Genomic DNA, 19653 nt, shown 5'->3' on the forward strand with positions numbered 1-19653 from the left:
GATGATTACCTGTTCTGTTCATTCCCTCTGGGGCACCTGGCACTGGTCACTATCAGAAGACAGGATACTGGGCTAGATGGACCTTTGATCCCATTTCACCATGCATTCTTACAAAACAGCTGGCACAAACACTAATCACTGTCTGCATTGGGATACATTTTCTCATTGGAAATATAGTTGAAGGTTTTCTTTTTAAAAACAGTAATGGTTTTATGACAGTCATTTTTGTAACTTGTTCTAAAGGCATAAAAACTAGTGGGCAGCTCTGAAACGTATTCAGCATCACAGGAAGCGTATTGCAGGGCCCAACTCTCCTGAGCCCCAATTCCATGTCATAGCCAAAGGCGATGGTGTGAAACAAACGCAGCAGATCATGTCATCAGAGACTGTACCATTCACAGGGCCCCGTAGAAGTCTTCCACTCTTACTGGCAGCATAGACAGGAGAGCAAAAAGATGAGACTTGGTTTTTCTGGACAGCAATGTGGTTAAGTAAATGAGATTTCTCAGTTGTGGTAGAGCCCTGGGATCCAGCAGGAGCTCTGCCAGGAGGGTTACTGTGCAGGCCTCAGATCCTGATACCTCATCTGTAAAATGGGGGGAATGAACCCCTAGTTCTTGCTCAGTAATAGGGGCTGTGAGCAATTAACACGAATCACTCAGACAGGTGAGACTTGGGGCCCCAGGCAGCCTTGGTGCCATGCTGAGATAGTGTCACTTCAGCTCTGTGCCAGGCTGCAGCGGTAGCTGCAGTACACGTCCAGGGGTGTTTATTTTGTCTCTCATTTTGTGATTTCGCCTCCATTTCTGTTAAACAGCAACTAAAAGAGCGATGACCTGCAGTGGCTTTCTGAGCAACAAGCACGGACCTCCCATTGACTTTCAGTGAGGCTCCAGGCTTGTCTATACGGTCAGTTAGCCAGTGCCAAGCTGGGGTGTGAACCTACAGTCACTAGCCTGCCGCACACTGTTGGTCTGCAGCCTCCTAACGTGCTTTAAAGTGTGCACCGACCCACTCTCTTTCAAAGTGGAGCAGATCGAGCCCTGAGGCTTCCAGTGGGGGAGTCACTTTTGAAAATGGGACTTAGGCCTAGCAAAGCCTAAATACCGTTACAAATCTCAACTTCCTGCCTTGGAGACAGGCTGGACTCTGACCTTGGGAGACCAGGAGCAGGAACTAATTGGGAAGAACGTGTAGGTTGCAATCTTCTTCCTTAAACAACACCACAGGAGGATTTGCAAATCACCTGAGCGGTACAGAGCCTGGTTACAAGAACTTTCTGGGGGTTGGTATAAAAGGAGCTGTCGATTTTAAAGAGTGAAAGAGAGACAAGCGTTTAGAAAGATGGCAAAGACCAAAAATATTTTATTAACCTTTGAGTTGTGATTTTTAGTATAAACAATCAAAAGACATTTGAAATTCAAAACTGTATAATTCCCCTTGAGTATATTTTGGACCATAGAAAAGTTAATACAATTTTAAATTAAAAGAATAAAAACATTCTTGTACTCTTTGTATAAAAAGATCTTTCAGAAAATGTATCACAGGTTTCTTTTTAAATCATTGCTCTAGTAGTTTCATTTACATTTTTTGGACTTTTTTGAAGGAAACACAATAAGCTGGGTTCAGACAAACAACCACTGCTCTCCCCTGATGGGTGAAGACAGACTATAAACACTGCTCTCCCCTGATGGGTGAAGAAGACATTTTTACATTGGGTCTGAAATTCAAAAGAGAGAGAGGGCTGTTAGTGCTGAGTTAGGCAGAAAAAACAGCAAATAGGGCAGAAAGACCATTCTGCTACCTTCCCTACAGGTCTTCAATGCACCCATCCACCCAGGTTTCAGCAAAACACCTGATAGTTTGACAAAATTCCAATTGAAAAATTAGTTTGAATTTGGAATAGATTAAAAAACCCACACTCCTGTGGCCTAAAAACTGGAGAATGAAAAGTTAATGATATGAGGGGCTGTGTCTAGAGGCTACGAGGGCTGATGTTATAGCCAGTCACTTTAAACAGCTTCATATCATGATCTGGAGAAGGGTGTAAACACTAATTTGATTTGCAGATACCACTAAACTGGGAGGGCTGAACCATGTAAACAGAAATAACCCCAAGAGACCTACAGAGATTAGCAATGTGGGCAGGAAGTAACAATAGAGAACGCCACTTTGAAAAATGCAAAGTAGGCATCTGGGGGTAAATACACCTCTACCTCGATATAACGCCACCTGATATAACACGAATTTGGATATAACGCGGTAAAGCAGCGCTCTGGGGGGGGCGGGGCTGCGCACTCCAGTGGATCAAAGCAAGCTCGATATAATGCGGTTTCACCTATAACACGGTAAGATTTTTTGGCTCCCGAGGACAGCGTTATATCGAGGTAGAGGTGTAAATCAAATATTCCGTGGAAGCCATTGGCTTCCCTAGCACAGGGAGGCACTGGCCATCTTTAACTTAGGGCCAGATTTTTAAAGGTATTTAAACACAAAGATGTAGGTAGGCACCTTGGAAAATCCTACTAGTTATCTAACTCCCATTGATTTCAATGGCACTAGTCCTGAGGGCACGTTCTACCCAGTGCGACTAAGGGGTCCAGAACTGGGCCCACATGTCAGTATCTCACAAGCTGTTTCTCAGAGAAATAAACATACTGAGATGCTTTAACAGCATTTTTTTTAAAAAGAGTTCTTGTCTGTCTATTTAACCGAGCAACTTTTGTATTTTTCAGGTGACCTTTCCTCAAGATCAAGTTTTACTTTTCCAGAGTATTAGATGCACTTTTTAAAAAATATTGTTATGCTGTTTCTGTCGTGAGTGAGAATCAGTACAGAATTGACACTTGTATGTGACTGATTTGAAAGTTGTCAATATATTTCTAACTAGGCAGAAAACTGTAAAACTCAATTTTTCGAGGGCTGGCATAAAAGCATGAGTGTTTCCAGCAGCTAAGCGTATTACTGTATTAACTATTAAGTGTATTAACACCGCTGACAGTCATTGAAAAAGTCAATCTAACCCTAAACGTTTATCTACTTTAGGACATTTTCAATATTACTCTGTTGTTAGACAACATGTTACAGCTAAAATAAGGGGTGTCACATATGCAGAGACTCTAATACACCGTAGTATAAGAGGCTACATGTAAATCTAGGGTTGCAGAAAAGATAGGATATGATATTGTATTTGGAAAATACGGTAGTACTTGATGTGGTTAACGACTGTATCAATGTATATGCACAAGGGGGCAGAGTTAGGGTTGCACAGGCAATTGTCACTCCCTCACTTAAGTGCTTAACTGTGCAACCTTAGTGACATTTTCCTAACATGGGTCCATCTCTAGGATTTTAAAATTCCACTTCCAAAACACCTGCAAGAAACTTGTGTTTGGTCTATAATCCTGAGCTATTTGGCTGGGTGCCCTCTGAATGCTGACATTCTTCTCTGAAACTACCAAAATCCAGCTGGCTTGACCGAGGGCTGCCAGCTGCTGAGAACACTTAGTCTATATTCCTTCTGACACTCCTGGTGTAACCTGGGTGTGCCGGGATGCTGGGAGAGGGGGCGCTGCCTGGAGACCTACAGGGAGCTTTGGGGCATTTTGCAGGAGAAGGGGCCTACTTAGGGGGACCAGATGTCCCGATTTTATAGGGACAATCCCGATTTTGGGGGCTTTTTTGTATACAGGCACCCTTTACCCCCCACCCCCAGTCCTAAATGTTTACACTTGCTATCAGGTCACCCTAGGCCTACTTAGCTGAGTTCCTCACCCGCACTGGAGCAGGGGCCCTGCTGCTGTATCAGAATTCAGGAACTCCACTCGTCAGACACCTTTTCCATTTGTGGCTCCAAAGCCAGTTAGCAGCCAATGAAACATTTCAAAGCCTGCAGGAGACTTTACAGCTACTTTGATTTTCAGGTTCCTAAGCTCTGTCATCTAGCTGTGCTCCCATGGAGTTTAGCAGCACCTCAAGTTTCAAGAACTCACCCTCCTACTGAGCTAGTCTTGCTAGGCCCTCGGTTTCGGGAACTGATTTGGAGCAGTCACTGGACTAAGATGTTTAGGGACAGATTTCAGAAGCCTTCCAGTGTTCTCCTTTGGAGGGACAGGATCCTCCATTGTTCGTGGGGGAGCTGTTTGGTACAAACCCCTTTTGGAAGTCTGACTTGGAGCATGTGGCTAAGTTGGCTACACCCTTCCTAGGATATGTACTTAGCAAAAAGAAAAAAAAATGTATTGCATGTGCTCAAAACCCAGTTTTCAAATGCTCAGAACATCAGGGTTGGAAGGAACCTCAGGAGGTATCTAGTCCAACCCCCTGCTCAAAGCAGGGCCAATCCCCAGACAGATTTTTGCCCCAGATCCCTAAATGGCCCCCTCAAGGATTGAACTCACAACCCTGGGTTTAGCCAATGCTCAAACCACTGAGCTAGCCCTCTGCCCAGCTGAGCTATCCCTTCCCCCAAATGAAAACCTTTTTCCTCCCTAACAAGGCCAGATACTCCTGCTCTCTGAGGGATAATCCCATGCCAAATTTCAGTTGTCAAACCTCAGCCAGTTCAGCTCTAAGACTTAACAAATATTGTTTGTCTATAATTGAGAGTGGATTTTTTTCTAATTCGCTGGGTGCTCAGTCTTGCAAAAAACTTGTAAACCAAAGCTGCAGAATTTCAGTCTGAAAGGTGAAAGTTTCAGAAACACGGGTGCCTGTGAACGGGGGTGTGTAAAGGTGCAACCTTAGCTTAGTAGACACTGCTGCTCCACCTGTAATGGCAGTATATAAATCAGGGGTAGACTCTCCCTGCAGTACTGCGTTCAGGTTCAGCCAAGGATAGAGCAGAAAAAGGCCACAGAAGAGCAATTAAACCTTCAGAGGCCTGGAAGGATTAGGAGGTAAAAAAGAGGTGACGTGGTAAAAGTATCTCAAGTGACTAATAGCCCAGAGAACATCAGCCAGACCCTCCTGTTTACCCTCTCGGAAACACAAGAACCAGGGGAGACACATGAAATTAAAATACAACAAAGTTTAGACTAACAAAGACTTGTTTTTACACAACACAAAACCAACCTGTGGGACTCCATGCCACAAGATATCATGGAGATTGAGAACGTATTAGGAGCTCTTTTAAAAACAGACATTTATATAGAGAATAGCTGCATTTACACTAGTTACGCTAAAAGCGTATATGGGGTGAATCAACCCGTGTCTGCCAGGAATTAGGGAAACACTTTCCCAGTGAGGAATGATGGCTTTTGGCCATTCCTCTGAAGCATCTGGGACTCGCCTCTGTCACAAACAGGACGTTGGCCTAGATGGCCCCAAGTCTTCGCCAGCCTGGCCATTCCTATGTTTCAGTGGTCTAACTGTGTGGCTGGCCAACATGGCAGGGGCCAAGCAATGCTGGAACGGTGAAAAACCTGGCCATGAGGCCAGCATAGACTGAGCTAGCAAGAGAAGAACCTGGCAATGGCTGAAGCAAGAGCTATGTCGAGAAGAACATTTTAGATGCTTCTGCTGTAAGTGGAGCTGCCCCCCAGGCTATTGGAGACGCCCCTGAGAAGTGTGTGTGTTTTCGGGAAGGCCCACCCAAGACTGCCCAAGCAGCATTGGAGAAGAATCCAGTGTCTCTGTTGCACTGACGAAGTGGTCGGGAACACCACGGTCTCTAGCACATGCTTGAGAAGGAAGGGAAACGTTGGGTGGCGGGTGGGAAGGTGGGGGTCAGACGTACTCCCTAGCTGTTGAAGGCTGTGACTGCCTATAGTGCTGCTGTCCTCTCCTCTCCTCGGTGGGGGTGGGGCAGGAGCAGCTCAGGAAGGAGCCCCCCAGCATGGTCAGGCTGGCAGCCGCCCAGCCAACAAACAAGGCAGAACCAAATTCATACCTAGTGCGAGAGAGAAAAGAGACGGTGGAAACAAGGGAGACTGGTGCTCCACCCCTCTGTCGGGGCTGGGAGGGAAAGGGACCCCATGCCCATACACCGACACCTCACCCAGATGCCCCACATGGGCACATATGTAGAACGTGGCCCTCTGTCTCTATTGGGAGGAATGCTTTCATCCCTTGAGGCTGATGGAGCACTGGGCATTACAGAGAGGAAGACAGGCCAGACAGATTCCAGCGCCCGCTGATGGACTGATTTCAATAACGTCTGGAGGTGGGGGAGGGAACCGGGCGTATTCAACATTTTCACATGTCACAAATCCCAAGCAATATGAAGGGGAAGGGGAAGAGACCCGCCTGGTCCACTGCTGTACGATTCCCCTGGCGGGAGTGGTGTTGACAGCACAGGCGGTGACCTGGATGGCAAACTAAGGGAATTCACAGCTGACATTAGATCAGGGAGAGCCGTGAACCCCAGTGAGGACAGAGAGGGAGACGCTGCAGAGAACAGCAACAAAAGATCCCATCCAGGGAAACACAGCTAACCCCTCCAGGGAAATAGCAGCTGAAACATGGATACAGTGAGTGACAGGAAAAGGACCATTCGGGCTTCCTAGGTCCAAGGGAGAATCAGGGCAGTGGCTCTGGCAGGAGGTTGCTGCTGGTAGAACAGGGGCTTGTTTGACAAAGTGACTGAGTCTCCTGGAGAATATATGGGGGCATATTGGCAGGGGGCTGGCACTGCTGGGGCATGAACAGAGGGGCAATAGCACCAGAGGAGAGCGTAGGGTCGTGTGAGCCACGGACTGGCTCTGGCAGGAAAGGACAGGGCAAGGCAGGGGATAATGCCATGTGTACTGTTTCTTTAAATTTGTATCAGGAGGTTAGGGAGGAGTGGGGCTGAGGCAAATGGGCACCAGATGGCACCATGGGCAGGGGCACGAGGCTCTGAATACAATGCCCGTGGCTGGGTACCTTTGTCACATTGCCACTAATGAGCTAAAACACAAGGAAAATGGCTTCCCCCTAAACAGCCCATTTATTTAAAGGAGCTTACCGGGCATTAACTGGAGTGTTGGGGTTGAAGAATTCATAGGTCACCTGTGTTGCATACCATGACACAGCTGTTAAGGTGCACAGACCTGGGAATTACAACAAGAACCAAAGAATCAGCATCCGGAGGCCTCTTGGGGATGTTTTCCCACCATCGACTTTACAATTTAATACAGTCATTCGCTTTTAAAAGCTATTTGAGCCCTTTAATATTCTATTCTTCACATCCTCTGTGGCTAAGAAGTTCCATTGGTAACACTAAATTGGACTCTCAGGGCTCGTCTACGGACAACCATGACCCAAAATGACAACACTGGTTTCATTCACACCTTTTGTTATTTCGGTGAAAGTTGGTACGCAGACCCATCATTACACATGTAATATGAGGCAGGAAGGAACTTTCCAATAAAGGGCTAAAACCATCACCAGGTTGCTTAGAAACAAGGAAGCAGATTCTAAGAGGCAGCTAGTCAGATAGGAGTAACAGGGCTAAAACATGCTTTCAGTTTACATACGTGAATAAGAACATAAGAACGGCCATACTGGGTCAGATCAAAGCCCAGTATCCTGTCTTCCGACAGTGGCCAATGCCAGGTGCTTCAGAGGGAATGAATACAACAGGTAAGCATCAAGTGATCCATCCCGTGTTGCCCATTCCCAGTTTCTGGCAAACAGAGGCTAAGGACACCATTTCTGCCCGTCCTGGCGAATAGCCATTGATGGACCTATCCTCCATGAACTTATCTAGTTCTTCTTTGAACTGAAATCAGCTGAGTTACTCCATGTGGAACTGGGACCAGAATTTGGACCGCCATTTTAAGAGACAAGATCCCTTTGAAGCAGGAATAAATATAAAGGGGCAAAACTGTCAAATTAGTTCTCTTTCCTGTTGCGAAATGCTCTAAACAAAGAGGATCCCAGACTAGAAGAAGGTGGTTTGTCCCTCCTGTTCTTAGGGACAACTTTCTAACCTTGGGAAAGAAGTGACTCTTTTCCAGACTGGATTCAGAACAGGACTGAGCATAGATTTGGACTCTGCAGGCATGGCAGAATATTCATTCTAAGAACACCTGGACCTTTGCTGAAACTGTTAATGGGGAATCATCGCTTAAAAGGGATGTTTCTAGTGGGTTCCATCGGGACCCGTTCTTGGCCCAATGCTGTTCACTTTCTTTATCAATGTTCTGGAAGAAAAATGAGGTTTGCAGATGACACAAAGGTTGGTGGGTTGGTAAATAATGGCAAGGAGGGGTCAATGATACAGACCAACCTGATCGCTTGGTAAACCATTTAATACAGCCAAAGGCAAAAATCACACATCTAGGAAACAAGAATGTAGGTCAGACTTCTATGGTTGGGGAATTGTGTCCTGGAAAGCAGAGACTCAAAGTGGGTCATGGTGGATAGTGGAGCTAAAAGGGCTAACATGATCCTTGGATATATAAACAAGAGAACATAAAGCATGAGTAGGAGGAGTTATTACCACTGTATGGGGCAGGAAAGAGGCCATTATTGGGCACTGGCCAGTTCTGATATCCTGTCGTGATAACTGGGCCTACACATTTACCCTAATTGCGAGTTTAACTGTAAGAAGTGAGTGTAGGTTCGTCAGATGTCACCATAACCTGTAACAACAAATGTTGACAGGGAAAAGTAGGGGACGTTATTTTCAGTAAAGAATCTTATAAACAGGTGCAAGAAAACCAGACAGAGACTGAATTAGTCCAAGCAAAAAGGCCTCCAGATATAACCCATGTGCTGAGATCATGCCTAGTAGACAAGAAAATCTGGGTCTGAAAATTAATGAACCAAAATCGGTGCGTCAGAAACCAGACCTAATTGGTGGAAGAAATAATGAGCGGATAGGCTATTCTGCCCACCACTCACATTTTGTTCCTTACAAAGACTTCGGGGGGATGGGGGGAAAGAACTGATGGAGCTACCAAAGCAAGCTTCACCATCCTGGCTGCCACCCCATCATCTCCTGGGACCTCCGGCCTAATCCTGAGAGATGTCCTGACCTGACTGGGCCAGAGAGAGGGACCCGAACAACACTGCCACCTCTACTGGCTCCAGATGAATCCCAAACACCACCTGGGATGAAATAGGATCAGACTTTAACAACAACAACCCAACACTGGTCCTGCAGCAGCATCCAGCCTGGTCTCGGGTATCATTTCTTATTACATTAGTGTCTAGGGGACCTAGGCCTGGTCCCCACTATGTCCCCACTTCGGACTAAGGTACGCAAATTCGGCTACGTTAATAACGTAGCTGAATTCGAAGTACCTTAGTCCGAACTTACCGCGGGTCCAGACGCGGCAGGGAGGCTCCCCCGTCGACGCCGCGTACTCCTCTCGCCGAGCTGGAGTACCGGCGCCGACTGCGAGCACTTCCGGGATCGATCCGGGATCGATTTATCGCATCTAGACAAGACGCGATAAATCGATCCCAGAACATCGATTGCCTGCCGCCGGACCCTCCGGTAAGTGAAGACAAGGCCCTAGACATGGATGCAGGGCCAGCTCCAGTCACCAGCCTAGCAAGCAGGTGCCTGGGGCGGCCAATGCAGAGGGGGGCGGCACGTCCGGCTGTTCGGCGGCAGGGCCGTCACTCCCTCTCGGAGCGAAGGACCTGCCGCCGAATTGCGGCCGTAGAATGAAGCAGCGGTAGAGCTGCCGCCGCTTGCGAACACGGCTTTTTTTTTTTTTTTTTTTTTTTTTCTGCTTGGGGCGGCAAAAACGCTAGAGCCGGCCCTGCATGGATGGTTCTATTATTCTAGGCACTGTACAAACACATAACAAAGAGGTGGTCCTGCCCCAAAGAGCTTTCAATCCAAGTTACAAGTTCGTAGCCGGGGGCCTCATCCGTACATAAATCGGGGATGGAATTAACTTTACTAATTCTCCATCTTTCACTGAACACTTTCAATCAACAAGCAGGATCACTGGCAGCAGAAGATGCTATTTTTCTGAGGGAGAACCCACGACAAAGCCAAAAGAATCAAGATGAAACATCCCAGCATTGGCTGGCATCAGCCTGTTTCAGTGCTGGGCCTCCCACCTTAGCTAAGAGGCAGGTCTGATGCACCTGTGCTAAACTGCTGTGGCTACATGGCCTTTCAGCTGAGCCAGTGCGCCCTGGAGAAGCCAGCCGGCTCCATTAGACACAAGTGCCACTTATCCAAACCCCACCCCCTTGTCTTACAGTCTTCCACATCTCCCAGAGTTAAAACAAGAGGCCCCCTTTTAGAACCACTGGATGGGCTGGATAGGCGGGTTTCAGATCCCTGAGGCCACTCTGCTATACCCACCTGTGCTCAGAAGTTGTATCTACAGGCATAGCATCTACTAGAAATAGAGGAGGATGTTTATTAACCCTCTGCTTGAGATCACACTCTCCCTCCCAAGGGAAATAACTCACGTAAACTTTGAGGCTACCTGCCCATTCAGAAGCTGTGACGAGTCATCAGATCCCCTGCCCCATGGTAGTGCTAACCAATATTACAGCAGACAAGTTCAGACTATCATCAAATGGCGGGAGTTTGTGGGTACAGGGAGCCCCGGACTTTGGCTTACCTGCTATGAGGAAGAGGACGCCACCGGCCATAGCAATCCGGCCTTTGACAACAGGGTTCTCGTCCCCCACTTTGGTACATTTCATTCCCACCACGCTGACAATGACCCCCACAAAGCCCATGAGGATAGAAACCACCATGAGTGCCCGGGAGGTCTGGAGGTGAACTGCAAAGCAAGAAAAGTGCAAGTCACTGGTGCTGCAGAGCAGATTAACCGTGCAAAGAACCAGAGCCAGAGAAGAGAAGGGTCAACAAGACCAGCACCCCAGGGAATAACAGTGCCTCCAATGCTCTCACCTCCTAAGTCCCTGCACTGGTGAGTGCAACTATTTGCGTCCCTAGGTAGCAGTTCTGAGGTGCCCAGCAGTCCTTCCCGGGGCCATATTGCCTTGTGGCATCTAAAGAGCCATTCCCCCAGGTTTGCTGCCCTGTGGCACTGAGGAGCCATTCTGCACCAGTGGTAACATCATGGCCCATCCTGGAGCTGTTCTCCGCCGATCAGGTCACTTCACAAGCACCTGGATCCTTCCTTACCAGCCACGCTGCTCTCTGGAGTCCAGAATCCAACCCCCACTCATCAAGCTCCCAGCCCAAAGTGGGGGCTTTGGAGGCTGAGGGGGAGGATTTAGCCTCAGGCATTGTGACCAGATGCAGTTCCCCCTCCTAGAATCATAGAATCATAGAATATCAGGGTTGGAAGGGACCTCAGGAGGTCATCTAGTCCAACCCCCTGCTCAAAGCAGGACCAATTCCCAACTAAATCATCCCAGCCAGGGCTTTGTCAAGCCGGGCCTTAAAAACCTCCTCTCCTCTCCTCGGGTCGCTCCAGTACTGGAGCGCAGCCCTGCAGAGAGGCCCCCATCCCACATTAGAGCACAGACACGTCGATCAAACTCCTCAGTCTTCTAAAGACACCGAAGCTGATTTCTTTCACAACAGGTGTCTTTAGTGCAACCTTCACTGGGAGCGTGTTTGCTCTGCCCTCCCTCTCCCCCGCTCGGTGTCGCTGGATGGTTTCCAGGGGGATGTTTCCATTTTCTTTGATAATAGTTGGGTATCGGGTGGAGCCCCCAGGCAGGAGGAGAAAGACAACTTTCCTAATGTATTATCCCTTATTCCCTTCCATTCTCCCCCTTTCCGTGTCTACAGCCCATTCATTACCCTGCCCCATTACGCGCAGGGTGAGGATCAGTGGGGCCAGCTGGCCACTTCTGTCCTAGGAGCATCTGCTAGTGGTGAATGCTCTAGAAACCTGCAGTGATCAAACACACACACACGGGCATAGGGGCTGGATTGGGACGCCCACTTCTCAGTAACCTTAACGTCAGTTTCGTGTCTAAACCCCCTAAGCAGCTTTGAAAATCTCGCTTTAGAAAGGCAGAATTAAGCCTTAGGCTGCAGCCTTCTTGGAATAAAAAGGCCCCTGAACTTGCGCAGTGTGACCCGACCCCGGCCACCTTCCAGCCCCGCTCTTGTGGTTGCTGTCACACGGGCTTTGCTGTGCGGGGGCGGGGGTGTAGCAAAGGCTGTTCTGGGACAGTGCCGCGGGAGCGGGTTGTTCCAGACACTCCCTGTGTCCCGCGAGCCCAGCGCGCAGGGCTTTAGCCCCGGTTGTTTTGAACACCGATAAAGTGGGGTCGATTTTCAAACCTGCCCGAGTCAGGTGGAGAGAAGGGGACAGGGGGGTCACGAGCCGCGAATGTGGCCTAGAAAACAGGTGATGGACGGCAGCGCCGATCGGTGGGGAAGGAACCGCAGGGACTGAGTTAGTTAAGGCTGGAATTGGGGCTCCAAGTACTTTCTGTCCACCTGGGAGCTCAGAAAAGATGGACAAGTTTGGGGCATGGCCCATGGTCTTCACTGGCCATTCTGTGAGACAGAAACGGGGACATGGGCAAGGGCGACCAGACAGCACCTGTGAACAACGGGACGGGGTGGGGGGTAATAGGCGCCTATATAAGAAAAAATCCCCCAAACGGGACATCTGGTCACCTAGCAAGGGCAACAGCTTCGGCTGTAGATTGCGGGGACACTCCTGGAGAGGCACCAGGCCACCACACACGAGCGCAGGCCGACGCATGAACGACTCCCCCCGGCTGCTCAGTCGCTCGTTGGCCGCCAGCCCGTTTTCCAGGTGCGGGGCGGGGAAAGGCGCCGGGATGCGATGCGAACCGAGCGCGGAGCTGGGCGCCCAGGACTCGCCCTGCCGCGTTTGAAATGCGAAGGCTGCAGGACACGGCGATGTAATGGGGGGACAGGACGAAGTCCTGGTCGCGGTTGCCCAGTGCCCGGAGCTGCTCCGGGGCGTTCTCGGCGAGAGGAGCCGCTTCCGCTCGCCAGGGCTCAGCCTGGGGCTAACACCGGCCTGAACCCATCCCGGGGCAGCCTCCTATCCCGCAGCCCGAAAACCGGGCTGGAAAATCCCGCTCCGGGGCAAAAGCGAGCGACCAGGAGAACCCGTGTCCGGCGAGTTCCCGCTGGACGAAGTGGCCCGTGTCCGGTTGCACGGGGGACGCTGACAAGCGGGATGTGAACCACACCCCGGGGGAAGCTCTGCTCGGCTCTGACTGTCCCCCCCCCTCCCGCGGCCTGTTTTCACCCGTTTTCCTTCTGGTCTCGCCTTGTACCAGGCGGCGGGCGCCGCTGGACAGGCGAAGGAAGGAGACCCCGGGCAAGGGCTGCGCGTTACCGGGATCCGAGAAGAATGTGCGGACTCGCTCCTCTCCCGCAAACCAAACTAATCCCACCTCCCAGCTGGCTTCCGATCTCCAGCCGCTCCCAGCAGCGCAGGCCGGATTTGTTGGGTATTTTTAAGCCCCGGCTTGTGTCAGGGACTCGGGAACAATTAGTTTCAATTCTTCTCGTTTAAACAAATGGCTCGTTTCCATTGTAAACCTGGCAGCTCGCGGGCTCCTAGGAAGGGGTCTGCGATTTCCCCCGCTAAGCGGCTGCCGTGGGCCAGTCTGCTGAGTTGTTCATTCGGTGTGTAGCCGATTCGCTCCGGGCCCCATCTGCCGAAGAGGCCCGGGGAGGGAGGGGGGGGGGGGTCAGACACGGCCTCTATCTTCTCCAAAAGAGAAAGTGCCTGAAACCGAGAGGGGATCCCCGGGCTCCTCGCCCGCAGCAGCTCCTTTCTAGGGCCACCGAAGGCACTTTCCGGCCAGACACAGCGAAGGAACAGCGAGCAGAGGAGACATGGAGCGTGCGGTGTAAAAGAGGAGCTAGGCGGGGTATGAAGGACGTTCCTGTTCACAAGAACTCACTAGTGGCATTACAAAGGCAGGACGTTTCGAGGGACTCAAAGGATGCTTTGAAAAGAGTAAAGGGTAACCGTGGGTAACTGTTTGCCGTGTTATAACCGTGTAATTAACTCCCGCTGGAGCCCAAGCAACTCCCCCCTTTCCTTGCACGCTAGGGGCTTGGCTACCCTGAATGCTGGTGCGGCACGCAGGGCTGCAGCTGTGCTGTGTCGACCCTCCCTACACCGCCAGGAGGCGTCTCCCGTCAGATGAGCCGCCTCTCCGCAGGCGGTGGTCTGAAGAATTCTTCCTTCGATCTAGCGCTGTCTATACCACGGTTAGGCCGGCATAGCCACGTCTCTCGGGGTGTGGCTTTACACAGCCACGCCGATGTACTCCCAGTGGAGACCAGCCGTAGGACGCTGGGGCCGAAGCGCAAAACCCCGCCTGTGCCAGAGGCGAAAGGCAAAGGGACCAGGTCAGGCGCTTTCTGAACCAGAACAAAGTCCCCCAGCCAGGCCGAGCTTTTCGCTCCCCTGCTTCAGGGGCTGATCTGGGCACCAGCTACATTTGTGTCCGTCAGTCCGTCCGCCCGCCCCAAGATCTCTTCGGGACGCGGTGAGTGCAGATGAAAGGGGAGATTTGGCATTTGAGCTCAGCCAGGCAGGTCTGACCAGGGGAAGGTTTGGGGTAGTCTCTGCTCCTGGCTGTGCCATAGACTCCCATAGGTCCAGGTGCTCAAAGGTGTTTAGGCACCTAACTCCCACCGCGGGTCTTTGGGGAGCTGGGCCTCAGTTTCCCATCTGTACCCTGGGGATAACCGCCCTGCCCTGCCCCCCAGGGGTGTTGTGAGGACAAACCCATTAGTTGAGGGGCGGTGCCGGGACACTGCGGAGATGGGGGCAATACAGGCACATGTCAATCTACCCCCCCCCCCATTCCCTACGCCGCCGGGGGACCCGCCCCCTCGGCTTCCTCCAGCCGCTTCAGGGTCAGGCTCCCGAAACCTGCGCTTCCCCCCGGGGATGACAACTCCTTGCTCGGGGGCTGCTCTCCATGGCAGGGAGCGCGCCGCAGGGACCTGGCACCCAGGGCCAGTCCTACCCGGGCAGCGAACCGCGGGGGCCTGCCGCAGCCTCCGGCCAAGCAAACAAGCTCCCGCCGCCCCAGCCTGGCAGGTCCATAAAGGTCCCCCGGCGCCCCCACCTGCCCGCGGGCTCTGAGCGGCGCTGGCCCGGCCGGCAGGGCTGTATAGCGCGCCCGGTCCCGTTCGCCCCGGGGCTCCCGCCGGACCCCTGCCCGCTCCAGCTCGCTGCCCCCGGTGGCCGGAACACGATGTCCGGCGGGAGCGGCCGGACACGGAACCTGGGCTGCACCTGCACGGAACGCCCCTTTTCCCTTCTCCCGGAGCGCCCCCCGGCTCCCGCCCGGCCCTTGCCCCGCGCCCCCCGGCTCCCGCCCGGCCCTTGCCCCGCTCCCCTTGCCCGGCCCGGCCCTTGCCCCGCGGCCCCCGGCTCCCGCCCGGCCCTTGCCCCGCGCCCCCCGGCTCCCGCCCGGCCCTTGCCCCGCTCCCCTTGCCCGGCCCGGCCCGGCCCTTGCCCCGCGCCCCCCGGCTCCCGCCCAGCCCTTGCCCCGCTCCCCTTGCCCGGCCCGGCCCGGCCCTTGCCCCGCGGCCCCCGGCTCCCGCCCGGCCCTTGCCCCGCGGCCCCCGGCTCCCGCCTGGCCCTTGCCCCGCTCCCCTTGCCCGGCCCGGCCCTTGCCCCGCGGCCCCCGGCTCCCGCCTGGCCCTTGCCCCGCGCCCCCCGGCTCCCGCCGGGCCCTTGCCCCGCTCCCCTTGCCCGGCCCGGCGGGGACGCACCGTCCAGCGAGAGCAGCGAGTCGTGTAGCTTGCACTGGACCTGGCCTGTGCTCTGCGAGGCGCAGCTCATCCACAGCCCCTCGTACAGCCCCACGGCCGTGATGATCGCGTCCCCCGCGTACGAGCTCTGCTTCCACTGGGGCAGCGCCGCGCTGCAGATGGTGCCGACCCAGCCGCCCAGCGCCAGGAAATACCCCAGCAGCTGCAAGCCGGCGTTGGCCATGGCGAGTCCCTCGGGCACTGGTCGCCGGAGCCCAGGGGCAGGCGGCTCCGTGCTCCCTGCCCAGCCCGGCGCTGCGCTGCGCGGAGCCCCCGACCGCCCCGATGGGGGCGGGCAGCAGCGCGGCGGTGCCAGGGGGCCGCCCCCGCAGGGCAGGAGCCGGCCGGCGCTGCCCGCACCGCCCCAAACCGGCCGCGGGGCGCAGAGTGGCGGGGCCCGGCCCTGGGGGCGGTCAGCGGCTCTGCAGCCGGGGCTGGGGCACAGGGGAGGGGGCGCTGGATCCTTCCTGGCTTGTGAAAGGGGGAAACTAAACAGGAGCGTGGATGCCGGAGCCACCTGCCCGCGCCCTGGGCCGGGGCTGCTGGGGGGAACCCCGCGGAAATGGGCTGTGATCGGCCCCTGACTGCCGGTGCTCCAGGGGCTGGTGCTGCCCGAGCTCAGCTGGCAGCCTGGGGCAGCAGTTCCCTTCCGCACTACAGCCAGGTGTGGGGAGGAAGAGGGACGGAGCATTTCCCTCTCCCCCTTTCCTACACCTGCTCGCTCCCCTGAAAGATGTGAGCCCTTCCCTTGCTGCACGGTCAGAGCCGCTTTTCGCTGACACGCCAGGGCTGACCGGGGACCCCCCAAAGGAAAAGCAGGAGCTGCTGCAGTGAGCGGTTAAGACATGGGGCTAGCTAGGCTACCAGGTTCCGGTGATGTACGGTCAGCTTACAGCCCCTGGGGGTTTGTACGTCACTTAGGTGCATACACACTTCTTGGGTGCTTCCATTAGCACTGCCTGTACTCACTAGGAATATGTCCACACAGCAACTAGACCTCCACTGCTGGGCTGTTTCATTGCTGGGTATCAAGTATCAGGGGGGAGCCGTGTTAGTCTGTATCCACAAAAACAACAAGGAGTCCAGTGGCACCTTAAAGACTAACCGATTTATTTGGGCATAAGCTTTCGTGGGTAAAAAAACCCACTTCTTCAGATGCATGGAGTGAAAGTTACAGATGGGTAGGCTTCCAGGCTCCGACTGCATAGAATCATAGAAGATTAGGGTTGGAAGAGACCTCCGGAAGTCATCTAGTCCAATCCCCTGCTCAAAGCAGGGCCAATCCCCAAGGAAATCAGCCCCAGCTCTGGGAACCTCCCACCCCACAGGGCCCTAGAGCCCAGCTGGAAGTCTACACAGCAATGAAACCGCCCCACAGCCCAAGTCAGCTGGCAAGGGCTAGGTGTGGTGTCTAGTTGTTGTGCAGATATACCCCACGAGTGCTTGCCTTACTGTAAAATATGGCGCACCATGGGTAGCTATCCCAGTATGCATTGCACCACTGGTTCAATGCCTTGTACCACATCTTTGCAGTGTTTTGTGGGATACCAGTGATTTGCCAAGGGACTTCTGGGAGCGAGGGGTCAAGTTTCCACCCTGCCACTTTCTCCAGCCCATAATTTTCATGCCATTTGTGAAAACTGCCACAGTTCCGTGCAATGCTGTTTGATCTCAGCCATCTGTCTGACAGGAGCAGGGACCCTGCCAAGTTCAGCGCACTTCTTACTAGCTCTAAGGAGCTGGGATTGTGATGAGAAAGATGTGGAAATGTTTGAGCCCGATAACTGGATGCTAATGGACACTGAAAAAAAATGCCAGATTGTAGCTGGCATTCACGGAGCAGCTACATACAGTGGACTGCTGCTTCTGGGCCCAAGCAATGAACGCTGACTGGTGCAGATGTGGGACGATGAGCAGTGGCTGCAGAACCTTGGATGTGAAAGGCCACCTTCCTGCAGCTGTGTGCTGAGTTCACCCCAGCCCTCCGGTGCAGGGACACCAACATGCGAGCTGCAATGACAGTGGAAAACTCTGGAAGCTATCGGTCAGTTTGGTGTTAGAAAATCCACCATGGGAGCTGTTGCCATTCAGCTGTGTAAAGCCATTAAGCTCTTCTGCTATGGAGGACTGTGACTCTCGGTAATGTGCAGGAAACAGTGCATGGATTTTCAGCAATGGGGTCCCCTAACTGCAGTGGGGTGACAGCACACATATCCCAATTCTGGCACCAGCCCACCTTGCCCTGAGTATGTCAGCAGAACTGGATACTTTTCCGTGGTGATGCAAGCACGGGTGATCACCAGGGATGCTTCACTGATATCAGTGCGGGCTGGTTTGCGAAGGTGTATGATGTTCGCATCTTTAAGAACACACGACTTTTCAAAAAGCTGCAAGATGGGATATTCTTCCCTGACCAGTGAATTACCATTGGCGATGCTGAAATGTCAATAGTTATTCTGGAGGACCCAGCCTACCCCTTGCTTCCCTGACTCCTGCTGTAAACTGATCACCTCGACAGCACCAGGGAAGGATTCAGCTACCGGCTCAGCAGGTACAGATGGACGATGAAATGTGCTTTTGGTAGACGGAAGGTACGCTGGTGGCATTTACTCACTAGATTGGATCTTAGTGAGAAAAACGTCCCAGAGCTGTAGGTGCCTGTTGTGATATCTGTGAGGTGTAAAAGGGAAAAGCTGCCTCCAGGGCTGAGTGGGACTGGCTGTCTGCTTAATTTGAACAATCAGACATAAGGTCTATTAGAAGAACTAACTGTGATCAGAGAAGAGTGTGGTGGAGGCGCAAGAAACAGCTGCTGCTGAGTTTAATTCCTTAAGTGTAGATGATCCAGGACTGTGGACCCACTTGAGCAGTAGCCTGAGGGACTTCCTTGTACTGCCTGGGCCACAGCAAGTGAAGAACTTCATGTTCCCCAAAGACAATGAAAATAGAAGTTTCCATCCAACACATTACTGGCGTGAAATCCCCAATGGTGACAAAGTGGAGAGGCCATGGCTTATGTACTCAAAAACCCAGAATGCTGCATATTGTTTTTGTTGCAAACTCTTCCAGTCTAATGTTCCAGCCACATTGAGTTCTACAGGAACAAAGGACTGGAAAAATCTGGCTAGAAATCTGGCATGCCATGAGAAGGCAGCAAATCACTAGAGAGAATTCCATAGGTGGAAAGAGCTTGAGATGAGACTAAGGTTAAAGGCCACCACAGACGATCAGCATCAAAAGAAGATTGCATCAGAGTTTCTTTACTGGCAAAATGTTCTGCCATTGTGAGAATGATTGCTACCCAAAACCTAGCACTGCGTGGCACTTCAGATCAGCCGTATGTGCCAAAGAATGGAAACGTCCTTAAAATTGTGGAGCTGATGGCTGAGTTTGATGCTATACTCCAGGAGCATCTAAGAAGAGTCACCACCCAAGAAATGTATGCACACTGCTACCTTGGAAAAACAATTCAAAATGAGATCATACAGTAACTGGCAACAAAAGTCAAACAGAAGATTGTGGCAGATCTGAAGTCAGCAAGATATTACTGTTATTCTGGACTGTACACCTGACATCAGCCATATGGAACAAATGACTTTAATGGTGCGTTTTGTAACAACAACAGAACCTAGTGAAAATGTCCCTGCAATGGTGACTATCAGAGAGCATTTTCTAGAATTTATTGACATTGATGATACTACAGGAGCTGGTATGACAAATGTGTTTCTTAAAAAGCTGGAAGATACGGGAATTGCAATAGCTGACATGAGAGGTCAGGGCTACGATAATGGTGCCAACCTGAGAGGAAAGAACAGAGGAGTGCAGACACGGATCCGAGAGTTAAACCCTTGAGCTTTTTTTGTCCCATGCAGTTCTCATTCATTGAACTTGGTGGTCAGTGATGCAGCATCAGCTTCTAGTGAGGCTGCTGAATTTTTTAATGTAATTCAAAGCATCTATGTGTTTTTTTCTGCATCAACTCATCGATGGCAAATTCT

The 19653-nt window shown here is 52.3% G+C and overlaps 1 protein-coding gene across 1 annotated transcript; it reads right to left on the reverse strand.

Annotated features, from left to right (window-relative positions):
• Positions 1–1385: 1385 nt before the first annotated feature.
• On the reverse strand, positions 1386–15885 carry CLDN19 (claudin 19). Its single transcript, XM_054008858.1, has 5 exons — positions 15617–15885; positions 10521–10685; positions 6947–7031; positions 5738–5890; positions 1386–1720 (listed from the first exon to the last, which is right to left on the reverse strand). The coding sequence occupies exons 1-5, from the start codon at positions 15837–15839 to the stop codon at positions 1669–1671; spliced, it is 678 nt and encodes a 225-aa protein (XP_053864833.1). The 5' UTR covers positions 15840–15885; the 3' UTR covers positions 1386–1668.
• Between the last annotated feature and the right edge of the window lie 3768 nt (positions 15886–19653).

This window comes from Malaclemys terrapin, chromosome 19 (genome assembly GCF_027887155.1).
Source record: "Malaclemys terrapin pileata isolate rMalTer1 chromosome 19, rMalTer1.hap1, whole genome shotgun sequence".
Taxonomy (NCBI): domain Eukaryota; kingdom Metazoa; phylum Chordata; order Testudines; family Emydidae; genus Malaclemys; species Malaclemys terrapin.

What these genes read in the sequence shown, in the direction of transcription:
- CLDN19 (XM_054008858.1), bottom strand. Translation starts at nt 15,839, where the DNA reads ATGGCCAACGCCGGCTTGCAGCTGCTGGGGTATTTCCTGGCGCTGGGC. An exon ending in AACACTCCAGTTAATGCCCG is followed by an intron (nt 5,891 to 6,946) that starts GTAAGCTCCTTT and finishes CTCTCGCACTAG; the next exon opens with GTATGAATTTGGTTCTGCCT. An exon ending in CAGCCTTCAACAGCTAGGGA is followed by an intron (nt 1,721 to 5,737) that starts GTACGTCTGACC and finishes TTTGAATTTCAG; the next exon opens with ACCCAATGTAAAAATGTCTT.